General features: G+C 38.1%; 1 protein-coding gene and 1 long non-coding RNA gene across 2 annotated transcripts; both read right to left on the bottom strand.

Annotated features, from left to right (window-relative positions):
* Nucleotides 1-534: 534 nt before the first annotated feature.
* Nucleotides 535-7,889, bottom strand: LOC138829691 (zinc finger protein 717-like). The gene is made up of 3 exons (XM_070026165.1): nucleotides 7,856-7,889; nucleotides 7,054-7,143; nucleotides 535-5,960 (listed from the first exon to the last, which is right to left on the bottom strand). Exons 1-3 carry the CDS (start codon nucleotides 7,887-7,889, stop codon nucleotides 3,910-3,912), a joined length of 2,175 nt encoding a protein of 724 aa, XP_069882266.1. The 3' UTR covers nucleotides 535-3,909.
* A 24-nt stretch (nucleotides 7,890-7,913) lies between these two features.
* LOC138829676 (uncharacterized) lies at nucleotides 7,914-21,126 on the bottom strand. The gene is made up of 3 exons (XR_011372691.1): nucleotides 21,024-21,126; nucleotides 19,592-19,650; nucleotides 7,914-7,982 (listed from the first exon to the last, which is right to left on the bottom strand). It is a non-coding gene; the product is annotated as an uncharacterized lncRNA (long non-coding RNA).
* Between the last annotated feature and the right edge of the window lie 258 nt (nucleotides 21,127-21,384).

Raw genomic sequence — 21,384 nt, 5'->3', positions numbered from 1 at the left:
TTGTTTGCTTTTTTGCTGGTTCTGGGGCTTGAACTCAGGGCCTAGGTGCTGTCCCTACACTTGATTGCTCATGACTAGTACTGTATCACTTGAGCCACATGTTCCCTTCAAGCCATTGGGTGAATTGGAAATAGTAATTTCAATGACTTTTGCAGCTGGGCTGGTTTTGAAATATGATCCTCAGATGTCAGCCTTCTGAATAGATAGGAGTACATGTGTGAACCACAGGTGTCCAGCTGCTTCACAAGTGTTCTGAGACCTCTTAAAATCAGCCACATACTTTACACTGACCCAACAGTTTTCCTCAGGTGAGTTTCAGACACTCCTCAGGGTGAAAGGGAGAAAAAAGCTGAGTTGGGAACTAGGAATATTCTCAGGTGCTAATGTGTCAGAAACTATTCATGGGGAGATGAATGTGTTTTTCTTTTATTAAGGAGGTGCCATGGACTGGCTCTGTCGGGACTCGGAGGACACCTAGTGGAGGTAACTGGAATAGGTGGGGAGATGGCCAACAGACAATTCACACAAGAGGAGTGACTGCTGAATGCGATTTACTGCAGAGGATAACAAGCTTTTATAGAGAAAGTCTCCATGAGACAGGGCAAAAGGTTACACAATCTTGCTGCAAGACTTCGTTCTTGGGTGGTCATCAGCTGCTCGCCTGATCTTGTTTTTTGCATGATGAGCTATGACGATAGGCAGTTGTTTTTGGCTTTACCTCTATTTTTAAGAAATACAGTTGTTTCGAGATGTTTATCACCTATTAACCATTAACCAGAGCATATGGGCAAGGTGCTGGACAGAAAGGCATGAACTCTAGTACTTTATTGTTACTTTTGTACTTTATGCGTTTCAAATCTTTTCTCAGCAATTATTCTTCTTTGCCATTTTTTAGAGGGTCCCCAATTTGTGGCCCAAAATCATGATATTCAGTATACTTAGTTAAATCTGGCCATATATCTAATTCAAGCTCATAGTGTCTTCTCTGTAACCCTTTCACATAATCGTTTCCTCTTCTCCATAGAGGCCTTAACTGTCTCATAAGATCTTTCTTGTTCCTTTTTTGATAGTAAGCACCAAGGTGGCCTAGATCTAGCAAGTCTCTCAGTAAATGCAAGAGAGTAATAGGAAGTTCTTTCTCCTAAGTAGTTTTCCCAACCGTTGCCATCCTTATCATACACACCTGTAAAAGGCTATGGATCTGGGGGAAGTCTCTGTGGTCCTCTAAATAATGGAGGATTCCACTATTTTCCTCTGATAACCCATTGCCACCTTCCATCTACCAACCTTTTAGGAATCTTATTTAGCTTTTGGTCTAAATATTCCTCTACATCTTTCTTATCTACAGGATATCTATATGAGTCTATTGTCTATGCTCCAGGATTAAAGGGAAATCTCCAATAGCCATACACTCTTTCTGCTCTAGCCATGCCTACAGCTTCTTGTAAATTTCTTACAAACAATTCCTTTTGCTGAAGTGACGTCATGAAACCTCCCAATACTTTTATATTTACTTATGACTTGTCTAATAGCCTCCATAAGAGGGACTTTCAGGGTAGCACTTAACTCTGGTGAGTTAGTCATGTTCTCAGGACACTCATCAGATGTTGGAGTCGTCAACACTTCCAAGAAAGAGCCCTGAATGAGGGAAAGTTGAGCATGAGTAAGTAGAACAAGCAATAGGAGCAGTAAAAGATTAATAGGCACTCCTATTCAGCGAAAAAAAGAAAAACAGGAACATATCTTTCCCAGGGACTTGCCAGTCTTTTTAGGAGGTAGGCCTCTTTGAAGCCCCATTCTCTGAGGTAGACTTCTGTGAAGTCCTATTCTCAGGGGTAGGCTTCTGTGAAGTCCCATTCTCAGAGGTAGGCTTCTGTGGAGTCCCATTCTCAGATCTAAAAGCAGGTGTTCCATGGTAAGCAGACTCCACCGAAGTAGGCGTGGCAACAAGGGTATTTATTTTTATTTTTTTTTGGTTCGGTCGTGGGGACTGAACTCTGGGCCTGGGCGCTGTCCCTCAGCTCTTCAACTGAAGGCTAGTGCTCTATCACTTGAACCACAGTGCCACTTCTGGCTTTTTCCTTTTTGCTTTTATGGTGCTGAGGAATCAAACCCAGGGCCTCATGCATGTAAGGCAAGCGCTCTACAAGTGAGCCACCTTCCCAGCCCTGCTTTTATTTTCAATCAATGAAATTCCTTCACTTTTAGTCCTCTTCTTTGTAAGAGTCTTCATTTCCTAGGTTTTCAATTCCAAATAATTTAAATAACCTTAATGCTATCCCTCCTTTGAGGACTTGATCATATAGTAAAGGAGTTTCCTCCTTTATGTGCCTGTATTTAGGTCCTGATATGGGTCTGTGTTCTGTTGCACCATGACTGCACCTGAGATGAGCTGGTTAGTAGAGCCAATGATTGTGGAAAACATCTGATATAATGAATAGTGCTGTGGAGGGTTATGGATGGATTCAGGTGACTGGATGAATTTGTAGTGACATATATGTATATTTACATACATAGATATGCATACCCACACACACACAATGTAATCACCCTGGTGAGCTGCTGATGAATGCGTCCCTTGTAATCTGTCACTCAAAGCCAAGAGGTTCACATTTATGAACCATTGGGACATTCTCAAGTATGTCTCTAAAGTCCTCATAAGCTGTTGCTATGGAGACATGTTCATGTGGGGCTTCTGAATTCTGTTTTTACACATGGGATTGTGGAATGTTAAGTGTATATTCTTTTTTGTTTTCTTTAGCTCCAAGAATGGGACTCAAAGCCAGTACATGATACTTTGCTCACTTACTAATGCTCTAACAACTAAGCCATACCTCTATCCCTTAAAGTATGTATTTTGTCTATTCTGTTGTGAAAGACTATATGAATATATGACAAATACTACCAGCTCTATAAAAATTATAGAACTGTTCATTTCCAGGGGTGAAGAGACTGATGTTATAGAAGGTATTCTAGGTTTACAGAAAAATTTGAAAATTGTTTCCCACAAGAAATCTGAATGGATTCTATGTCACTTTTATTGAATTTCACCACATAAAATAAGTATTTACTAAATCAACTTTATTACTCATCTATAATTCTCAAATATTTCTCATTTTTAAATGTTACAAAATTCCATTAAATCACTCAATTTCTTTATAGATTCTATGAAACTACTTATGTTCCTAATTTATAACATTTCAGTTTTACTTACATAATTTTGTAAACACCTTTGAAGAAAGTAGACTGCTTCCCAATGATAGGATTCATGATACTAAATACAACAACCTCAAAATTAGAGATGTGGCACAAAGGGTAGAGTGCTAAGCTTGAGAATAAAAGCCAAAGGGAAGTAAAGGGCCATGAGTTCAAATGAAACTAACAGCAAAATAAAAGGAAAAAGGTAAATATCATCCTAGAATTTCATGAAACAGGAAATTAGACATAATCATCATCTTGTAGATCTCCCAATAGAGAATGTTAGAAATGGAACTTGAGAAATTTTAGAAGATGGACATTTAGGGAAGAATGACTGAGATTACTTAGAACTTTTTTGAAAAACTTTCTACATGTTTTACATTGCTATGATTTCTCTCGTGTGTGTGTGTGTTCAATGATGAACCCTGAGCTGTGCCTTCTGGTTGAAGAATTCCACATTTCTACCTTGATAAGGTTTGTATCCTGTGTGGGTTCTCTATTGCAAACTGACTTCTCTTCCAAATGAAAGACTTTCCCTACTTGTTACATACTAGAGATTTCTCATTTGGGTGAATTTTCTTATATGCTAGGCTGTGGCCTCCTGTGCACGGTTCTTTCCACATTTGTTGCAGTCATAAGGCTTCTCTCTTGTGTTGTGCTCTCTGATGAAAAATGAGGGTTGACTTCTGTGTGAAACTCTTTCCACAGCTGTTACATTCCTAAAGTTTTACTCCTGTGTGTTCTCCGATGAACAGTAAGGTTTCCCCTGTGGCTGAATGACTTTCCACACAGGTCACATTCATAAGGTTTCTCTCCTGTGTGTGTTCTCTGATGGTCAGAAAGGTATACCTTCCTGGTGAAAGACTTTCCACAGCTGTTACATTCATAAGGTTTCTCTCCTGTGTGCATTATCTGATGGATGTTAAGTGCTGCCTTCCATCTGAAAGACTTTCCACACTCCATACATTCATAAGGTTTCTCTCCTGTGTGTATTATCTGATGTGATTTAAGGATCGACTTCCGGATGAAAGACTTTCCACACCAGCTACATCCATAAGGTTTTTCTCCCGTGTGTTTTCTCTCATGGACAGTAAGGCCGATTTTCTTGGTGAAAGACTTTCCACACCTCCTACATTCATAAGGTCTCTGTCCTGTATGTGTTGCCTGATGGGCAGTAAGTTGTGACTTCATGGCGAAAGACTTTCTACACACATTACATTCATAAGGTTTCTCTCCCGTGTGTATTGTCTCATGGATAGTAAGGCATGTTTTCCGGGCGAAAACCTTTCCACACCTGCTACATTCATAAGGTCTCTCTCCTGTATGTGTTGTCTGATGGATCCTAAGGTTTCCTTTCTGGGTGAAAGACTTTCTACACACATTACACTGATAAGGTTTCTCTCCTGTGTGTGTTGTCTGATGGATTTTAATTTGTGCCTTCTGGGTGAAAGACTTTCCACATATATTACATTTGTATGGTTTCTCTCCTGTGTGTGTTGTCTGATGGACATTAAGGGTTGTCTTCTGGGTGAAAGACTTCCCACATTTGTTACATTCATAAGGTTTCTCTCCTGTGTGTGTTCTCTGATGGACAGTAAGGTATGCCTTCAAGTGAAAAGATTTTCCACACTTGTTACATTCATAAAGTGTCTTTCTTGTGTGAATTTTCTGATGAAAAGTAAGGTTTGCCTTCCGGATGAAGGACTTTCCACACACATTACATTCATAAGGTTTCTCTCTTGTGTGTGTTGTCTGATGGACAGTAAGGTGTGCCTTCTGGATGAAAGACTTTCCACACACATTACATTCATAAGGTTTATCTCCTATGTGTATTCTGTGATGATATGTAAGTTTTGACTTCCGCATGAAAGACTTTCCACACAGGTTACATTCATAAGGTTTCTCACCTGTGTGTGTTCGCTCGTGAGCAGTAAGGTTTGTCTTCTGGGTGAAAGACTTCCCACACTGGATACATTCATAAGGCTTCTCTCCTGTGTGTGTTTTCTGATGGACAGTGAGGTATGACTTCAGGCTGAATGACTTTCCACACAGGTTACATTCATAAGGTTTCTCTCCTGTGTGTGTTGTCCGATGGACAGTGAGGTGTGCCTTCTGGCTGAAAGACTTTCCACACACATTACATTCATGAGGTTTCTCTCCTGTGTGTGTTAGCTGATGGACAGTAAGCTGTGCCTTCCGAGTGAAAGACTTTCCACACAGGTTACATTCATAAGGTTTCTCTCCTGTGTGTGTTGTCAGATGGACATTAAGGGTTGTCTTCCGGCTGAAAGACTTTCCACACACATTACATTCATAAGGTTTCTCTCCTGTGTGTTTTGTCAGATGGACAGTAAGGTGTGCCTTCCGGCTGAAAGACTTTCCACACACATTACATTCATAAGGTTTCTCTCCTGTGTGTGTTCTCTGATGGACAGTAAGGTATGTCTTCCGGGTGAAAGAATGTCCACATTGGTTAGATTCTTTAACTACAGGAGATACTCCAGGACTATAAGCAGCACATATCCCATTAGACTCGCCATGGAGAAGCATGTTCTGACACTGCCTGAACTCCTCTGTCCTTATCCCTAAGGAGTTCCCATTATTCCTAATCAGCTCTGACTTAGGTTTGGATCTCAAATTAAAAGTTGTTATTAATTTCACATTTTTCTCCCCTGTGTTAATATTCATGACTCCGACTTCAGACAGACAATCATAGGGATTCTCCTGACAGGTCTTAGTCCTGTACTCCTTTTCTTGGACATCTACAATGAGATATAGAAAGACAGACAAAAACAGAAATGAGACCTCAAGATTCCTTAATGTAACAGTAAAGGCATTTCCGTGCATCCTAACTGTTACGAGATTTTAAAAGATCAAAGCAGGAACTCTTTGATGCAGAATATAAGCTTTTCTCTGTAATGTATTAGTTAAGAAAGTAGCACTGACATTTTACAATGGTAAATAATGTTTTTCTGTTTCAGTTTTTCTCAAGGAATTAATTACTCAAATGATTCATCTACACACTATTAGTTATAAGCTGAGTACTAAACATTTGCCTTTAATACCCTCGAGGTTTGGTCCTAAGGGAATAGCTATTATTTTTCTTTTAATTTGTGGAAATAATTTATACATTTTGCTGCTTAGCTTCTCAACCATTAGGTGAGGAACAGAAATACTGTCTAGATTTAGGGACCATTAGGGTGTTTGATACATCCCTTGGCCTTTCCGCTAAGCATGGAAGGTTCCTGAGAGTAAGGATTTATACCTCCATCTCTTCAGTTCTAACTTCTCACTAAGAATTACTTTAGGGATTGGTGGCATTTTTAAAATTGGTTTCCCTCACCCTTAGTCAAATTCTCATCAAATTTCCTTTTCTAACACTCCTGCTCCTTCACAACCATTCAAGACCAAAGATACTGCAGCTCACCACCCAGGTAGTCATCCCCTATGAACCAAAAGCTTTGCTTCTGAATCTCACTCACTTCCAACATCACCAAGAAGCAATTTTCCTCTCACAGGATAGCAGTCCTGGCATACTCCTCATTTCCTCATACCTGCATAGGCCTTGTTTCAATGAAAATGAGACCTCATTTTCTACATTTCTCATTTCCTTTTTCTGTTTAAGAAGGATTTCTACAAAGAAAAAGAAAATTGTTCACTTTAACTATACTGGGACAGCCAAATCAGTTTGTCTCCATGTAAATTCTTGATTGTCATGTCCTTAAGACAAAGGATCACCTAGTTCTCTGCCACACATGACTCAGGGAACTAGGAACATTATTGCTCAGTAAAGCTCATTAAACTTACCAAGTGTACTCTGGCTACAAAACTATCATGCAAGATGCTTTATCTCACCTGTGAGATTTTTGTCTGAGGCTTCTCTTATCCATGGTTCTGACCCTTGCTCCAGCTTGGCAATCAATTTAGGTTTAGGAACACAGTGTCCTGTTATTAACAAGTAGAGAAGAACTATTGGTAGGATGGGTCATCATTACTGTAAGGTCTTAGACATCATGTTCACAAACTTGCTCCTAAACCTTGTTTCTCATTTCTTATCCACTCCCTTGTTGATATTCCCCAGCTTTCAACTTATTTTGCCAATTGGGTGGCTTGAACTCAGCTCTTTTGCTCAAAGCTAGCATTCTGCTAGTTTCAGTCCCAGCTACATTTGTAGATTGTGAAGGGATTTGGAGATAAAAGCCTCATGGTCACTTTTCTGCAGTTGCAGGCTTCAAACCAACATCCTTACATTTCTGCCTCCAGAGAAGCTAAGATTACAGGTGTTAGCCACTGCACCCAGGTCAGGGTTGATTACAAATAACCACTTTCAACTAGTGATTTTCAGATCATACTTCAAATAGTGATGTACTTTCTATTCTAGACTATATTTGCACGTACAGAAATCAACCCAAGTTTAGGATGACAGTCTTCTTTCTATTAGTGGAATGTAGTTTAGATTTTGGGTCCAAGTGCTGATTGGGTTTCTTGATGAATGGGAATAAAATTGTCTCTAATTACATAATCAAGTGGAAAAAATGGACAGGAATTTTATATTCCCACGGACTGGAATCGTCTACCGAAACAACATAAATATTTATATATCTACTTAAAAAAAAAACAGCCTTTGATCTCGCATGTTCAAATGACTTTTGCTCACCTAAAGACAAGAGGTTGCTGTAGGTCTCCAGCATTACATCTCTATGCAGGGTCCTCTGAGCATGATCCAAGTCTTGCCACTCCTCCCAGCTGAAGTCCACAGCCACGTCATCAAATGACACCAGCTTCTGTAATGGCACATTTGAATCAAGTAATTAGCCCAAGTCAGGAAGGTCTGTGGGACTCATCCCCAATTAATCACCAGGAGAAAAGCAGAACTGGTGCTATGGCTCATGTGGTAGAGCACTAGCCTTGAGGGGCAGAATTCAGGGACAGTGCTCAGGTCCAGAAATCAAACCTCACAACCAACCAACAGACACGCATGCACACACACACACACACACACACACACACACACACACACACACACACACACACACACACACGGTATCTCATAAGCAATTACAACACATTTAGGACATCACAAGGAATACATAGCACCTTACTGATTCATGAAAAGTAAGTGTCTACATAAATGTTAAAGGCAGTAACAGTACTTAAAACGTCGCTAATGATGGATTGGCCCTTATAAGATCTGCTTTACTTCCCATATATAAATATCCTATGTTAACTATTTTGTAGTTTCAGTGCTAAATACTGAATTATGGTCATAGATACCCTGATATTTCTTTCCTATGTAAAAAAGAACTGCTAGAAGGAAGTTTTGTGAACTTGGCCTACCTTCTACAATCCACAATATAGTTGCGAGGGGCATACCATGTTCCCTGACTACATTTTCATTTAAATATGCCTTCATGGAAGGATGGAGGATGGATAGAGACTTAAGGAACATTCAAGATGACAAAAAACGAAAAATAGGACCACGACAAGCAAGACAGAGAAAAATTAGAATAGGGATGTGATCTAATGATACAGAAGACAAATTTACAAGTTGGAAGGAAATAAGAGTGCTAATTTGCCTGCAGAGGCTAAGAGGAGAGGTTTTGAACTCCCACACTGAACCCTATTACAAATGATGAATGGCCTAGCCAGCCATGCTTGGCAATAGCAGAGGTGAATGCTCACTAACACACAAAAGGGAAATATATATGTGAGAAATTGAAAGAAAATAACATTCAATTCACAATCCATTGGGCAGAGGAACTCTACTAAAAATGTAGATTGAAGATATGGTCAGGGAAAGAGAGTTGATAAATTACACATCTGCATTTTAAGAGTGTTACAAGAGAAGTGCTTCAAGAGAAGAGCAAAAGGAGTCCACATATATATACAGGTAGGACAAAAAAACTAAAATGGTAAATGTGTAGGTAAGTATAAAGGAATATATTGGTCATATATTTTATGTAATATTTCTGCAATAGTTTGTTGAAATAAAACTTATAGTACCATATTCATGATTCACAATGCATGAAGATCCAATATATAAACTCATCACTTTATTTAAAGAAATGTATGTAGATTACTCATATGCATCAATAAATATTGCAATTACCAGGCAAATCAGAAGGCCTCAGTCCAACGAATTAATTGTACCAAAATAGAGGGTACTAGATTTAGGGCTGGAAATGTGGCTTACTCCAGAGTGCTAGTCTAGAATGCACGGGTTCAATTATTCAGTGCCATGTGAACAGAAAAACTAGAAATAAGGAAAACGATTGAAGACACTTTAAAAAAATTCTACAAATAATTCCTTGAAATATACAAAGCTCAGTATCAATAGTCAGGAGAAGAATTCAAATCAAAATTCTACAGAAATAACTACTTTATATATGTTACTATGGGCAGTTTTAAATAAAAACAACAAATATCCTTCCAAAGTCTAACAAAGGCTGGGAAGGATGTGAATTCAATTTGAACCTTGGTGCATGTCTGGCAGGAATGTAAAACAATCAAAGATGGTATGGACAGAGCTAAAAAGAACTAAATAGAGAATTACGTAGGAATATGGTCCAGCACTTCTATTTCTAGATTTGTACCCAGCAGAAGAGAAAGCAGAGATAAGAAGTAGTATTAGAGAATCACTTCAGAGCAAATACTGACAAGAACCTAAAGACAGAAACAGGTAAAAGAATAAACAAAGACATTGAAAAGGAAGACAAGTTTGCTACATTTTATAGCAGGGTTGATCTTTGAATACATTAAGCTAAGTAAAATACAGCAGTCATAAAAGCACAGCCATGGTATGATTTCCCTTACTGAGCTTTCAAGGATCAACAAAGTCATAGAGCCAAAAGTAAGATGGTTCCAGAGACTGGGGTAGAGAGGAAAAGGAGCTGCCTATTAATGAATATACAGCTTCATACATGGAAAATGAAACATGCTGTACATGGATGGAAGAGATGGCTGCACAACAACGCAGCCATATGAACTATCAGTGAACTCTGAATTGAAAATGGGTAATGTAGCCACACAGGATGGAACATACCTATACACCCTGACCTTGGGAAATTCAAAAAGGATGACCAGCCAGGCTAGGTTCCATAACAATTTCAAGAGCATGCTGGACTACATATCAAGACCTGTCTTCAAAAGGAATAGGGAATGATTTGTATTGACAAAGCTCATAAAATTCACAAACTTTATAGACCATGACAATGACAATTTGCCTTGAAGGTGAAAATGTGTTTTTGACTTCAACTAAGCATCTCTGTTCCACAATACTGTGACATATGTGAAATTTAAATAATCACTTTCTCTCAATTTAAACAACAAAAAAAGAAAATTCAGAGAAGGCGTGGTTTAGGAGCAATGGGGGACAGACATCTTCTATTCACATACTCTTTTGTAGAATGGCAACTTCTTTGTATAACTACTTAAACCTAATAATAAAATAAATTGTTTGAAAAAAGGAATATGGAAAAATCAAATTTTAGACTCTCTGAATAGGATCAGAGATATAGGTGCCATGTGTGTCTATTTTCCAGTTAAAATAACAAATTAAAATTTAAGAACAAACGTTAAGCCACATTTTAGCTGGAAACATACAGCTACAAATAGCATTAGTAACAAACACACATAGACCAAAAATGCAAAGTATTCCTTTTTTTTTTTTTTTTTAAATCGGTTGTGTGGCTTGAACTCTAGGCTTGGGCACTCTCCCTCAGGTCTTCAACTAAAGCCTAATGCTCCACCACTTGATCCACTGTGCCACTTCCGGTGTTCTGAGTGATTTATTGGAGATAAGTGTCTCATGGACTTTCCTGTCCAGGCTGGCTTTGAACCAGGATCCTCAGCTCTCAGCCTCCTGAGTAGCTAGGATGACAGGTGTGGGCCACCGGAGCCTGAACAAAAATGCAAATTACTCTAATCTGTGCATCTTAATTTTAGTTTTTGTATATCTTTTCACTGACTATTTTTCAAGTGTATCTCATATTGCTGAATCAGTTCTCTAGGAAGCTTCCCAAGGATATTTCTTGCTGTTCTTTTTGATGGGCTTATAATGTACTATATGATTTTTTTTTGTTTGTTTCTTTGTATGTTCTTCTGCCATGGCATAAACCTTGTTGTCACTGTCTTTGATTCTGGTGTCTTGCATCTTGTATATACATTTTTCTAATTGAGGAGGGGAACAGAAATTATAAAATGCTGAAATAAGAATAGAGGATGGGCCATTGTAACAATGACTTGTACAAGGAACTATGTTGAAAAGGAACTTAACCTGACCTGCTAGGCTCAGCTCCACACAAAGGGAAGTCTCCCAGCCAGGGCTCTAGCCCAAGGAGTGGCTTTCTTCACTGGGTAAACAGAGAAAGAGGCTGCCCCTCCCTATAACAGCCTTGACAATCAATTGAAATTCAGTAAACATAAACCCTGAGAATGGCTTCAGGCTGGGCTCTGAGAGTCTCTCAGAAGCTAGTCCCTCAGGGAAAAGCTACTGTTTGCTGAAAGGCCTCAACTCTATCCAGAACCTAGCCTCTTCACAGCATCTCCACACTAGAGGAAACAGCCAACTCCATCTTTTGTGATACTCAGAACATATCTCCCTCCCATTAAATTGCCCTGGGAGAAGGATCACAAACTCCTGTGTAAAGTAGAGCAGTTTTCTGCCTGCTCAAACAAATTGACCTAAGAAACCAACCAAGCCACAGGAAAATCAAATACTGCAAGCGGATCAGAGACTGTAACAAGAGACTGGTTAAGGACACAAGGGATCTTCCCATAACCTTCCCCCACAAAAAAATCAAATAGTCTTTTTTTGTACCTTTCATAAAAGTTTTTTTCTAAAACTTTAATTTCATGTTTTTATTGTGAAAATACTGCACAGATGGGTTACAATTACATGGGCAAGATAATGAATACATTTCTTATCAAGCATTGTAGCCTCCTCCTTTGTTTCCCCTTCCCATCCCTTCCCAGCCTCCCCTGGCGCCCCCACACAATCCTCCCCCGCACCAAATTTGAAAAGTTTGTCTAAAACTTTCTTCAATTTTTAACTTAAAAAATTGTTTTGTATTAACTTTTTTTTCCCCTCCTCTTATAATTTTTATTTTAGGGGTATAAGTTTGTGTGCTTTTTTTTCTTTAAATAAAATTTTTTTTGTTTAGCTCTACTGACCTTTTGATCCTTTTTTTCTTTCATTCCCATTCTTTTCACCTTTTCTTCTCTTTCATTTTTCTTTGCGTGACAATTGCTCTTCTGCTTATCCTGATATACCCTTAGTCGATTACTAGACCGAATACCCCATTGTGTACAACTTAATCCAGAAATTTATTACTGAATTCAAAACCTCTTAGACTTGAATTCCTTAATAGCAGTACTCTTTATACCTATATAATATTTTAAGCTTTTTAAAAACATTTTTTCATGTCTCTTTAGCCCTCCACTTCTATCATTCTATCCACCTTCTTCTTGGAATGGATCCAAAAATTGTGGTATCTATACACAATGGAATATTATGCAGCCATTAGAAATGACAAAATAATGGCATTTGCAGGGAAATGGATGGAGCTAGAAGGAATCATGTTGAGCGAGGTAAGCCAAGAACGAAGAGACAAACAGTACATGGTCTCCCTGATAAGTGGATGATGAATCCAAAAGGTTAGGTGATATGACAAAACTAACAGGACTTAAGAAACAAAGAACTCCCACTCATCTGGTTGAACCACTACTAAATATCCCCATGCTGCTGATCACATATATGGTATATAACATATGAGCACCGTTATATATTACAGACTGTGATAGACAATTTGCTCCAGGAAAGTTAGAATGAACTTGTGACTTTAAATGAGCATCATTATTCCACAATACTGTGAATTTCTGGAAATTAAGTAATCACTTAATCACGATCAAAAAAAAAAAAAAAAAAAAAAGAACCTTGGGGAAGGGAGGGAGGGAGGGGATGGTAGGGGGAAAAAAAAAAAAAAAAAAAAAAAAACATTTTTTCATGTCTCTTTAGCCCTCCACTTCTATCATTCTATCCACCTTCTTCTTGGAAATTATGTTTTTAAATTTGAAGTCAGTGTTTCACTGTTTAATTTTTAATTTTTATTTTCCTGTTTTTTCTTGTCTCTTTGTTTCTTTCTCTTTCTCCTTTTTTAAGCTCTCTTACTTTCATTCTATCCAATCTATTTCCCACTTTGAGATTAGGACTTAGTTAATTCTAGCTCTGCCTTTCCACATCCCTCTATTCCTATTTTTACCCACATCTCTCAATAAACCTAATAATTTCTGGTTTGTCAAATTCTTCTTTGCGCTTCTTAGCCCATGAATACACAGTTGTTTGATGTTGAATAGTATATCTGTTGAACTAGATTGTATCTGCAGACTTTTGACTGTGCAACTACAGACTTTGGATGATGCTGGCCTTAAGATAGTGTTCTAGCATAAAACTGGAGTTACTTTCATCTCTAATGGGCAGAGCAAGCCGGAAAAACACAAGAAAAATGGCAAGTCCAGGCATCTCAACTCCCACTAAGGATAATCAGCTGACAGACCAGATAATGAATAATCCAGAGGGGAGTTCCCAAATAGCTCTACAAACACTGCTTGTAAACATTGTAAATGAAAAGACTGAAAACCTGCAAAGGACTCTGTGAGCATGATACGGAGAGAGAGGAGACAAACCAAAGGTTAATACAGGAATATCATGAGCTTGAGGAAGCTACTCAAAAATTGATACAGGAATTGGTTGAACACCTTGAGAACACTCAAAGAGAAATAAAGGAATCCATGAGCTGGCAGAGATCAGTCAAAGGGAAAGAGGAATGGCATGAGCAGGCTGAGAACACTCAAGGAGAACTACAGGAATTGGATGAACTTGAGGAAGCTAAGCAAAGAGTAATACAGGAATTGAGAGATAAGGATGAGCATACACAAAGATCACTAAATGCATTCATGGAATCCATTAACAGAGGACTGAAAGAAGTAAAGGAGACCACAATGGGAATGCTGAATGGAACCCAACAGAAGGAATGATAGCCCACAGAAACCATAACCAATCACCTAAGTGATTTGTGAATAAACAATACCAAATTAAGGAAGTCCAGTGCTTCATACACGATCTAAAACAAAGTTCCAACAAAGAATTTGAAGCCATCAAAGCTGACCAATTAGAAGGAAAAGAAATAAAAAAACAAAGTAGAAAAATCTTGACAGTAGGTTAGACCATTCAGAAGATCAAATCTTAGGGACTGAAGACAACCTAGATATTACAGAGAAAGAACATATAACCATCCAAGACAAATCTAAGAAATATGATAGATCTATTCAACACTTGGAAGACACCATCAGAAGGCCCAATTGGAGGAGAATAGGTGTAGAGGAAAACCTAGAGACAGTAGTTAATGGTCTAGAAAATTTGTTTAACAGGATCCTAGCAGAGAACTCCCAAACATGCAAAAAGATAGGCCTATTCAGATACAAGAAGCAAACGGCCCCCATAAACAGGCAGGAGTTGCAATCCTAATACCAGGTAAAATAGACTTCAAAGTAAAATTTGTGAGAAGAGATAAAGAAGGTTGCTACATACTAATTAAGGGATCTGTCCTTCAGGAGGATATTACAATTCTAAATATCTATTCACCAAACAACGGAGCACCCAAATTTATCCAAGAAACACTACTTTCCCTCAAATCCCACATAGATTCAAAGACAGTAATTGTTGGGCACTTTAACACACCACTCTCCCCACTGGATAGATCAACTCGGCAAAAACTCAACAGGGAAACCTAACAGATCCTAACAACTGCATAGATCAACTAGATTTAACAGACATCTACCAAATATTTCACGCAACAGCATCAGAATACATGTTTTCCTCAGAAGCACATAGAACATTTTCCAAAATAGACCACATTTTAGACCACAAAGCAAACTTGTCCAAATTCAGAAACATTGAAGTAATACCTTGCATTCTCTTAGACCAGAAGGGAATAAAATCAGAACTCCACACCAAAAGCAACCAAAGAAAGTCCTGTAATACATGGAGGCTGAACAACACACTGCTGAATCACGAGTGGGTCACGGAAGAATTAGAAAGAACATTCAAATATTCATGATATTCAACCAAAATGAACACACAAATTACCAGCTCCTCTGGGACACAGCAAAGGCAGTACGCAGGGGCAAGTTTAGAGATCTGAGTTCCTACATCAACAAATTGCAGAGATCTGAAATCAACAATTTAATGAGACATCTGAGTCTCCTTGTAAAAGAGCAGCAAGATAAACCCCAATCCAGTAGACAGAAAGAAATAATTAAAATTAAATCAGAATTACATGAATTACAATCCAAATAAAGTATAGAAAGAATCAACAAAACAAAGAGTTGGTTCTTCGAAAAAATTAACAATATTAACAGACCCTTAGCAAATCTTCTTAGAAAAAGAAGAGAACACACCCAAATAAATGAACTCAGAGATGAGAATGGAAACATCACCACAGAAACAATCAAGATTCAGAACATTACAAAGGAATACTTCTGAAACATTTATGATAAGTTTGAGAACTTGGCAGAAATGGACCTTTTCCTAGCAAATATTGACATGCCAAAACTAAAACCAAGATGAGTTAAACCATCTAAACAGGCCCATAACAAGCATTAAAATAGAAACATCTAAGAAAAGTCCAGGACCAGATGGTTTTACAGCGGAATTCTACAAGGCCTTCTAAGCAGAGCTCACACCAATACTCCTCCAACTCTTCAATGAAATTCAAAGAGAAAGTTCACTGCTGAACTCATCCAATGAAGCCCTCATAACCCTCATCTCAAAACGAGGCAGGGACTCATCAAAGAAAGAGAACTTATAGACCTAGTTCTTTGATGAACATTGATTCAAAACCTCTGAACAAAATTTTGGCCAACTGACTTCAACAATTCATCCAAAAAATCATACAACACAATCAAACAGGATTCCTTTCAGGGTTGCAAAGCTGGTTCAATATATGCAAATCAACTAATATAATTCATCACATCAACAGGAGCAAGAATAAGAACCACATGGTTATCTAAATAGATGCAGAAAAAGCATTGGACAAGATCAAACACCCCTTTATGATGAAGGTTGTGTAAAAATTAGGAATCCATGGAACATTCCTCAATACAATAAGGCTGTATATGACAAACCTACAGCCAGCATTATACTCAATGGTGAAAAACGAAAGCCATTTCCTCAACTCAGGAACGAGACAAGGATGTCCACTAACTGCACTTCTCTTCAATCTTGTATTAGAATGCCTAGCTACAGCAGTAAGACAAGATCCAACCATAAAGGGGATCCAAATAGGGAAAGAAGAAGTAAAACTCTCCCTCTTTGCAGATGACATGATCTTATATTTAAAGAATCCCACAGACTGCACTCCCAAATTACTCAAGTTGATTCAAAAGTTAGGTGAAGTATCAGGGTATAAAATTAACCCTCAAAAACCAATGGTTGTTTTGTATGTCAACAATGAGAAAAGTGTGGCTGAATTTAGGAAAGCAACTCTATTCGTAATAGCCCCCCCAAAATAAAATACCTAGGAATTAACTTAACCAAAGAAGTGAAGGGCCTCTATGATGAAAACTTAAAAACTTGAAAAAGGAAATCAAAACAGAACTTAGAAAGTGGCGAAAACTCCCATGCTCCTGGATTGGAAAGATCAACATGGTGAAAATGGCAATACTTCCCAAGGCGATCTACAAATTCAATGCGATACCAATCAACATTCCAACCTCATTCTTCAAGGAAATAGAAGAGGCAACCCGAAAATTCATATGCAACAATAAAAGACCCCGAATAGCAAAAACGATCCTCAATGGAAAGAACACAGCTGGAGGAATAACAATACCAAATCTTCTACAAAGCTATAGTAATCACAACAGCTTGTTACTGGCACAAGAACAGACTTCAGGACCAATGGAATTGATTGGAAATCCAGAAATGAACCTATAGACCAATAGCCATCTAATATTGGAAAAGGGAGCAAAAAAAAAAAAAAAAAATAGAATGGAAGAAAGACAGCCTCTTCAGTAAATGGTGCTGGCAAAATTGGTAAACTACTTGTAGAAAACTAAAGCTAGATCCTTATATATCACCCTGCACCAGAAGCAACTCCAAATGAATCAAAGACCTCAGTGACAAGGCAGACACTCTGGAATAGGAGAAACCCTAGGTCTTCTTGGCACAGGCCAAAATTTAAAAATAGAAATCCAGAAACAAAACAAATCATAGAAAGGTTGGATAAATGGGATTGCATGAAATTGCAGCACTTCTGCATGGCCAAGTCCATAGCTAGCAAGATCAATGTAAAGCACAAGCATTGGGAGAAGACCTTCACGAGCCATACAATGGACAATAGTCTCATATCTAAAATATACCTGGAGCTCAAAAAATTAAATCCCCCAACTACAAATCTTCATAGAAACAACTGCCCAATAAATAAGTGGGCTAAAGACTTAAAGAGAAACTTCTCTGAAGAGGAAAGAAGGATGGCCAATAGACTGATGAAAAAATGCTCAACTTCTCTAGCCAGAAAAGAAATCCAAATCAAAACAACATTGACATACCACCTCACCACAGTTAGAATGCCTAAAATCAAGAACTCTAATAACAACAGATGCTGGAGAGGATGGGGACAGAAAGGAACATTACGGCATTGGTGGTGGGATTGTAAACTTGTTCAACCACTTTGGAAAGCAGTATGGAGGTTCCTCAAAGAACTCCTCCACATAGAGTTCCCCTATGACCCAGCAATCCCACTATAGGGCATTTACCCAAATGTTCACAAACAAGACCACACTAAAACTACCCTCACGACTATGTTTCTTGCAGCCTTATATACCATAGCGAAGATATGGAACGAACCCAGATGCCCCTCAGTAGATTATGGATCAAGAAAATGTGGTAAACATGGGTGGGGAGAGGATGGAAAGGGATGGGAAGGGGAAACAAAGGAGGAGGGTATAATGCTTGATAAGAAATGTACTCATTATTTTGCCCATGTAATTGTAAGCCCTCTGTACAGTATTTTCACACACACACAAAAGAATAACACAGGAAAGGTCTCTCACAAACTCTGTTTGGCTCTAAATGTAATATTAATAGAGATTTTTAACTTTTTTTTTTGGATGTACTCATGGTAACCCTGCTTGTGTGAACCCAAATAAAGATGTTTAGTGGAAGGAATTTGGGGCACAAAAGGCAGTGAGCTTTAGGACACCTGCTTCCTCCCTATCTATCTGTCTGCGTTTTTGTGTTTTTCTAATTTTCTTTAGCTCTGGACTCTTAATAGAAGTACTTGGGCTTACATTTAGCAACAAGTTTCCTTTATAATGGGTAAAAAGATGTTAAATTTAAGAGTCATGTCAATAAAGGAAAAGTGATCAGTAAGAAAAACTAGTTCTAGTAGGGCACTGGTGACTCATGCCTGGAATCCTAGCTACTGAGGAGGCTGAGATCTGAGGATCACGCTTCAAAGCCACCTCGGACAGAGAAGTCCCTTAGATGCATAGTTCTAATAAACAACTACAAAACTGGACGAGGCACTGTGACTCAAGTGGTAGAGTACTCGTCTTGAGCTGAAAAGCTGAGAGACAGTAGCGAGGTCCAAGAATTCAAGCCCTACAATGGACAAAAAAAACAAAGAAAACAGAAATACTAACTCCCAGATACAGCATTTGAAGCAAGGAAAAAAGCAAGAGACAGATGGAGGGAGGAGGGTCTGAGAGAAACAATGAGAAAGAGAGAGAGAAAAACAGATGAAATGAAAGAGAAGAGAGAAAGAAAGCTAGAGAGCAAGAAACAGAGAATGAATAGAAAAAACACAGAAAAAAATCTAGTCAGGAGTTCTTTGAGAAACATGGGGAGATTTCTAGAAATGATATACACTATATAATGAAATTTAGCCTAAGTTTCAAGTAGAAAAAGCCTATGAAGCAGTCGAAGAACTAGTAATTTAAGTACACATATCTTACTCAGTACTCTTCAATAGTTGAAGGTATATGTGACTACAGTTTTCAGCAAGCATAGTAAAAATTTCATTAGGACAGTTTAATGTTATTCATGGGGATGTGATCTCTGACCAGTTGCTTCCATGAGCAGTCACCTCCTCGGTGTCAGTGAATCCCTTAACAATTTTGACTTCTTCTGCCAACATCAGAACAACTAGAAACAAACTGAAGTAATCTACTCATTTTAGCCAGAATGTCAGATTAATAATGTGCAAAACCTACAAGCCATCTTTATCTAATTTAGGAGCATGTTCCTCAAGTTGAATCTGTTTTTCTGTTTTTCAATCTTGTCCACTATTAGGTTCAAAAAATGGAATGTAAAACAGAGAAATCAAAAGCAACTTACCACAGATCCTTTCATTCTTTCTTGCTGTTGAAAATGGACAGAAGATTCTGGAAGCATGGCTGGGAGAAAAGGCAAATGAGGTAGTCAGGAAAGAATCTGTGTGATTTTGCCCCAGGTTTTCCTGCTTATAACATTACCCATGGGCCGGAAAAGCATAAAGCCTTCTTATGGGAGAACAAGTATGGTTTATGTCTGAAGTAGTGCATTAATCAAACATTCCAGTAAAGATGAAGCCATAGTCGATTAATTGGTAGATAGATAGAATAAAAGCAATTCATTTCTAGGTTAAGATACATTCCGTATTCCTAAAAACTAATACCCCACAAAAATAATTGAAAAATAAAAACATACCACATTTCATTAAAACTAGTTTTTACTGAAATATACTTAGGGATGCAAGAACTATTTTTTCCTTTAACGCAAAGGGATCCTAGCACTCCACTGGGCATTTGTACTCCACCTCATTCATTTCCAGATTCTCATACCAGGGAAATCATGTATAGTATAGCTCAGTATTTTTCACAAAGGGTATACAGGAAGGACATATGCAATGCATGTTTCTAGTGCTATAATGTTGGAAATGGCACATTTCCTTATATCCAAATACTCAGAGCACCCTTATGCAAGGACTTTCAATTTGCCATTTAAGCTACTTTGGCCAAATGGACATCACTGAAGATCTTATGTCAGTAATGCTCACTTTCCTGAACAGTCATATGAAGAACCTTGGCCATAATGCTGAAGGTACAGGGCCTAATAAGATGAACATAAAATACTGGGTCATAGGAGAGACACAATTCCAATCAACCATCCTCAGGGAAGGATTTAGAAGATTAAAGTCTTATCTGTGATTTAAACAATATTAACACAAAATAGCAAGTTGAGGGCACCCCAAAATGTAGATCCATAAAAGTTAAATCGGTATGGGAATTGTTTGGTACTTGTTGGTTGCTTTCTTACACAGGAAATGCTGTTATCCACAGATCATTTGTTTCTTTGCACAATTATGTAGAATTGCGTTTAAATTATATTATTAGATTATATTTAACTTAATTTTCTATATTATTAAATGATTTATCAAGTGTTTGGGAATGCATGTTGAGGCAGTCTCTCTCATTTTAAGTAATGTAAAATAGCCTCATTAGCATATGGAGAAGTTGCTGTTTCTCAGAAACAAATATAGTGCAGAATATCCCTAACATTTTAAAGTTGCAGAAGCCATAGGATATGAAGAGGATAAAAATAGGATCAATATGTATCTATATGATATTTTAAAGGACTGTTTATGATTCACTGACTTCAAATGCCAAAAAGAATTTTACATGTAAAATAATACTTCTTTGAGCAGATTTTAACACAACGGATAACACAAGCTAAATCTTCAGGACAGGTTATATCTATGCATCATATATCCTTGAGCAATATACATTACCTCCAACTTTTTTCTATATATTTTTCATAGAAGTCCAAGTTTCTAGATCAACACTTCCTGAACGGCCAGGAAAAACTTAACATGTTACAAGTAGCTTCAGGAAATCCACTGATGAGACATCTGGATTAAGTCTGAGGGATCCCATACTAGAAATGAGAGTGGGAAGAGGTTGAATCAATCAGTGGGAATAGGCTTAGGGATCTAGTACATAGAGAGACACTTTCAGATGTGACATTTATCCCTCCAGCCCAAACCACAGTCTCATGCCCCCTCTGATTACTAGGCTTCGGCTTAATCCTCAGGCCAGCTGCGGTCCCCTCCTGAAAGAGGGTCTAAACCTTCCAACAGAACCAAGTGATTT

The sequence above is a fragment of the Dipodomys merriami genome, unplaced genomic scaffold (assembly GCF_024711535.1).
Source record: "Dipodomys merriami isolate MVZ:Mamm:240054 unplaced genomic scaffold, mDipMer1.0.p SCAF_175, whole genome shotgun sequence".
NCBI lineage: Eukaryota > Metazoa > Chordata > Mammalia > Rodentia > Heteromyidae > Dipodomys > Dipodomys merriami.
This window is presented reverse-complemented; position numbering and strand designations above follow the sequence as displayed.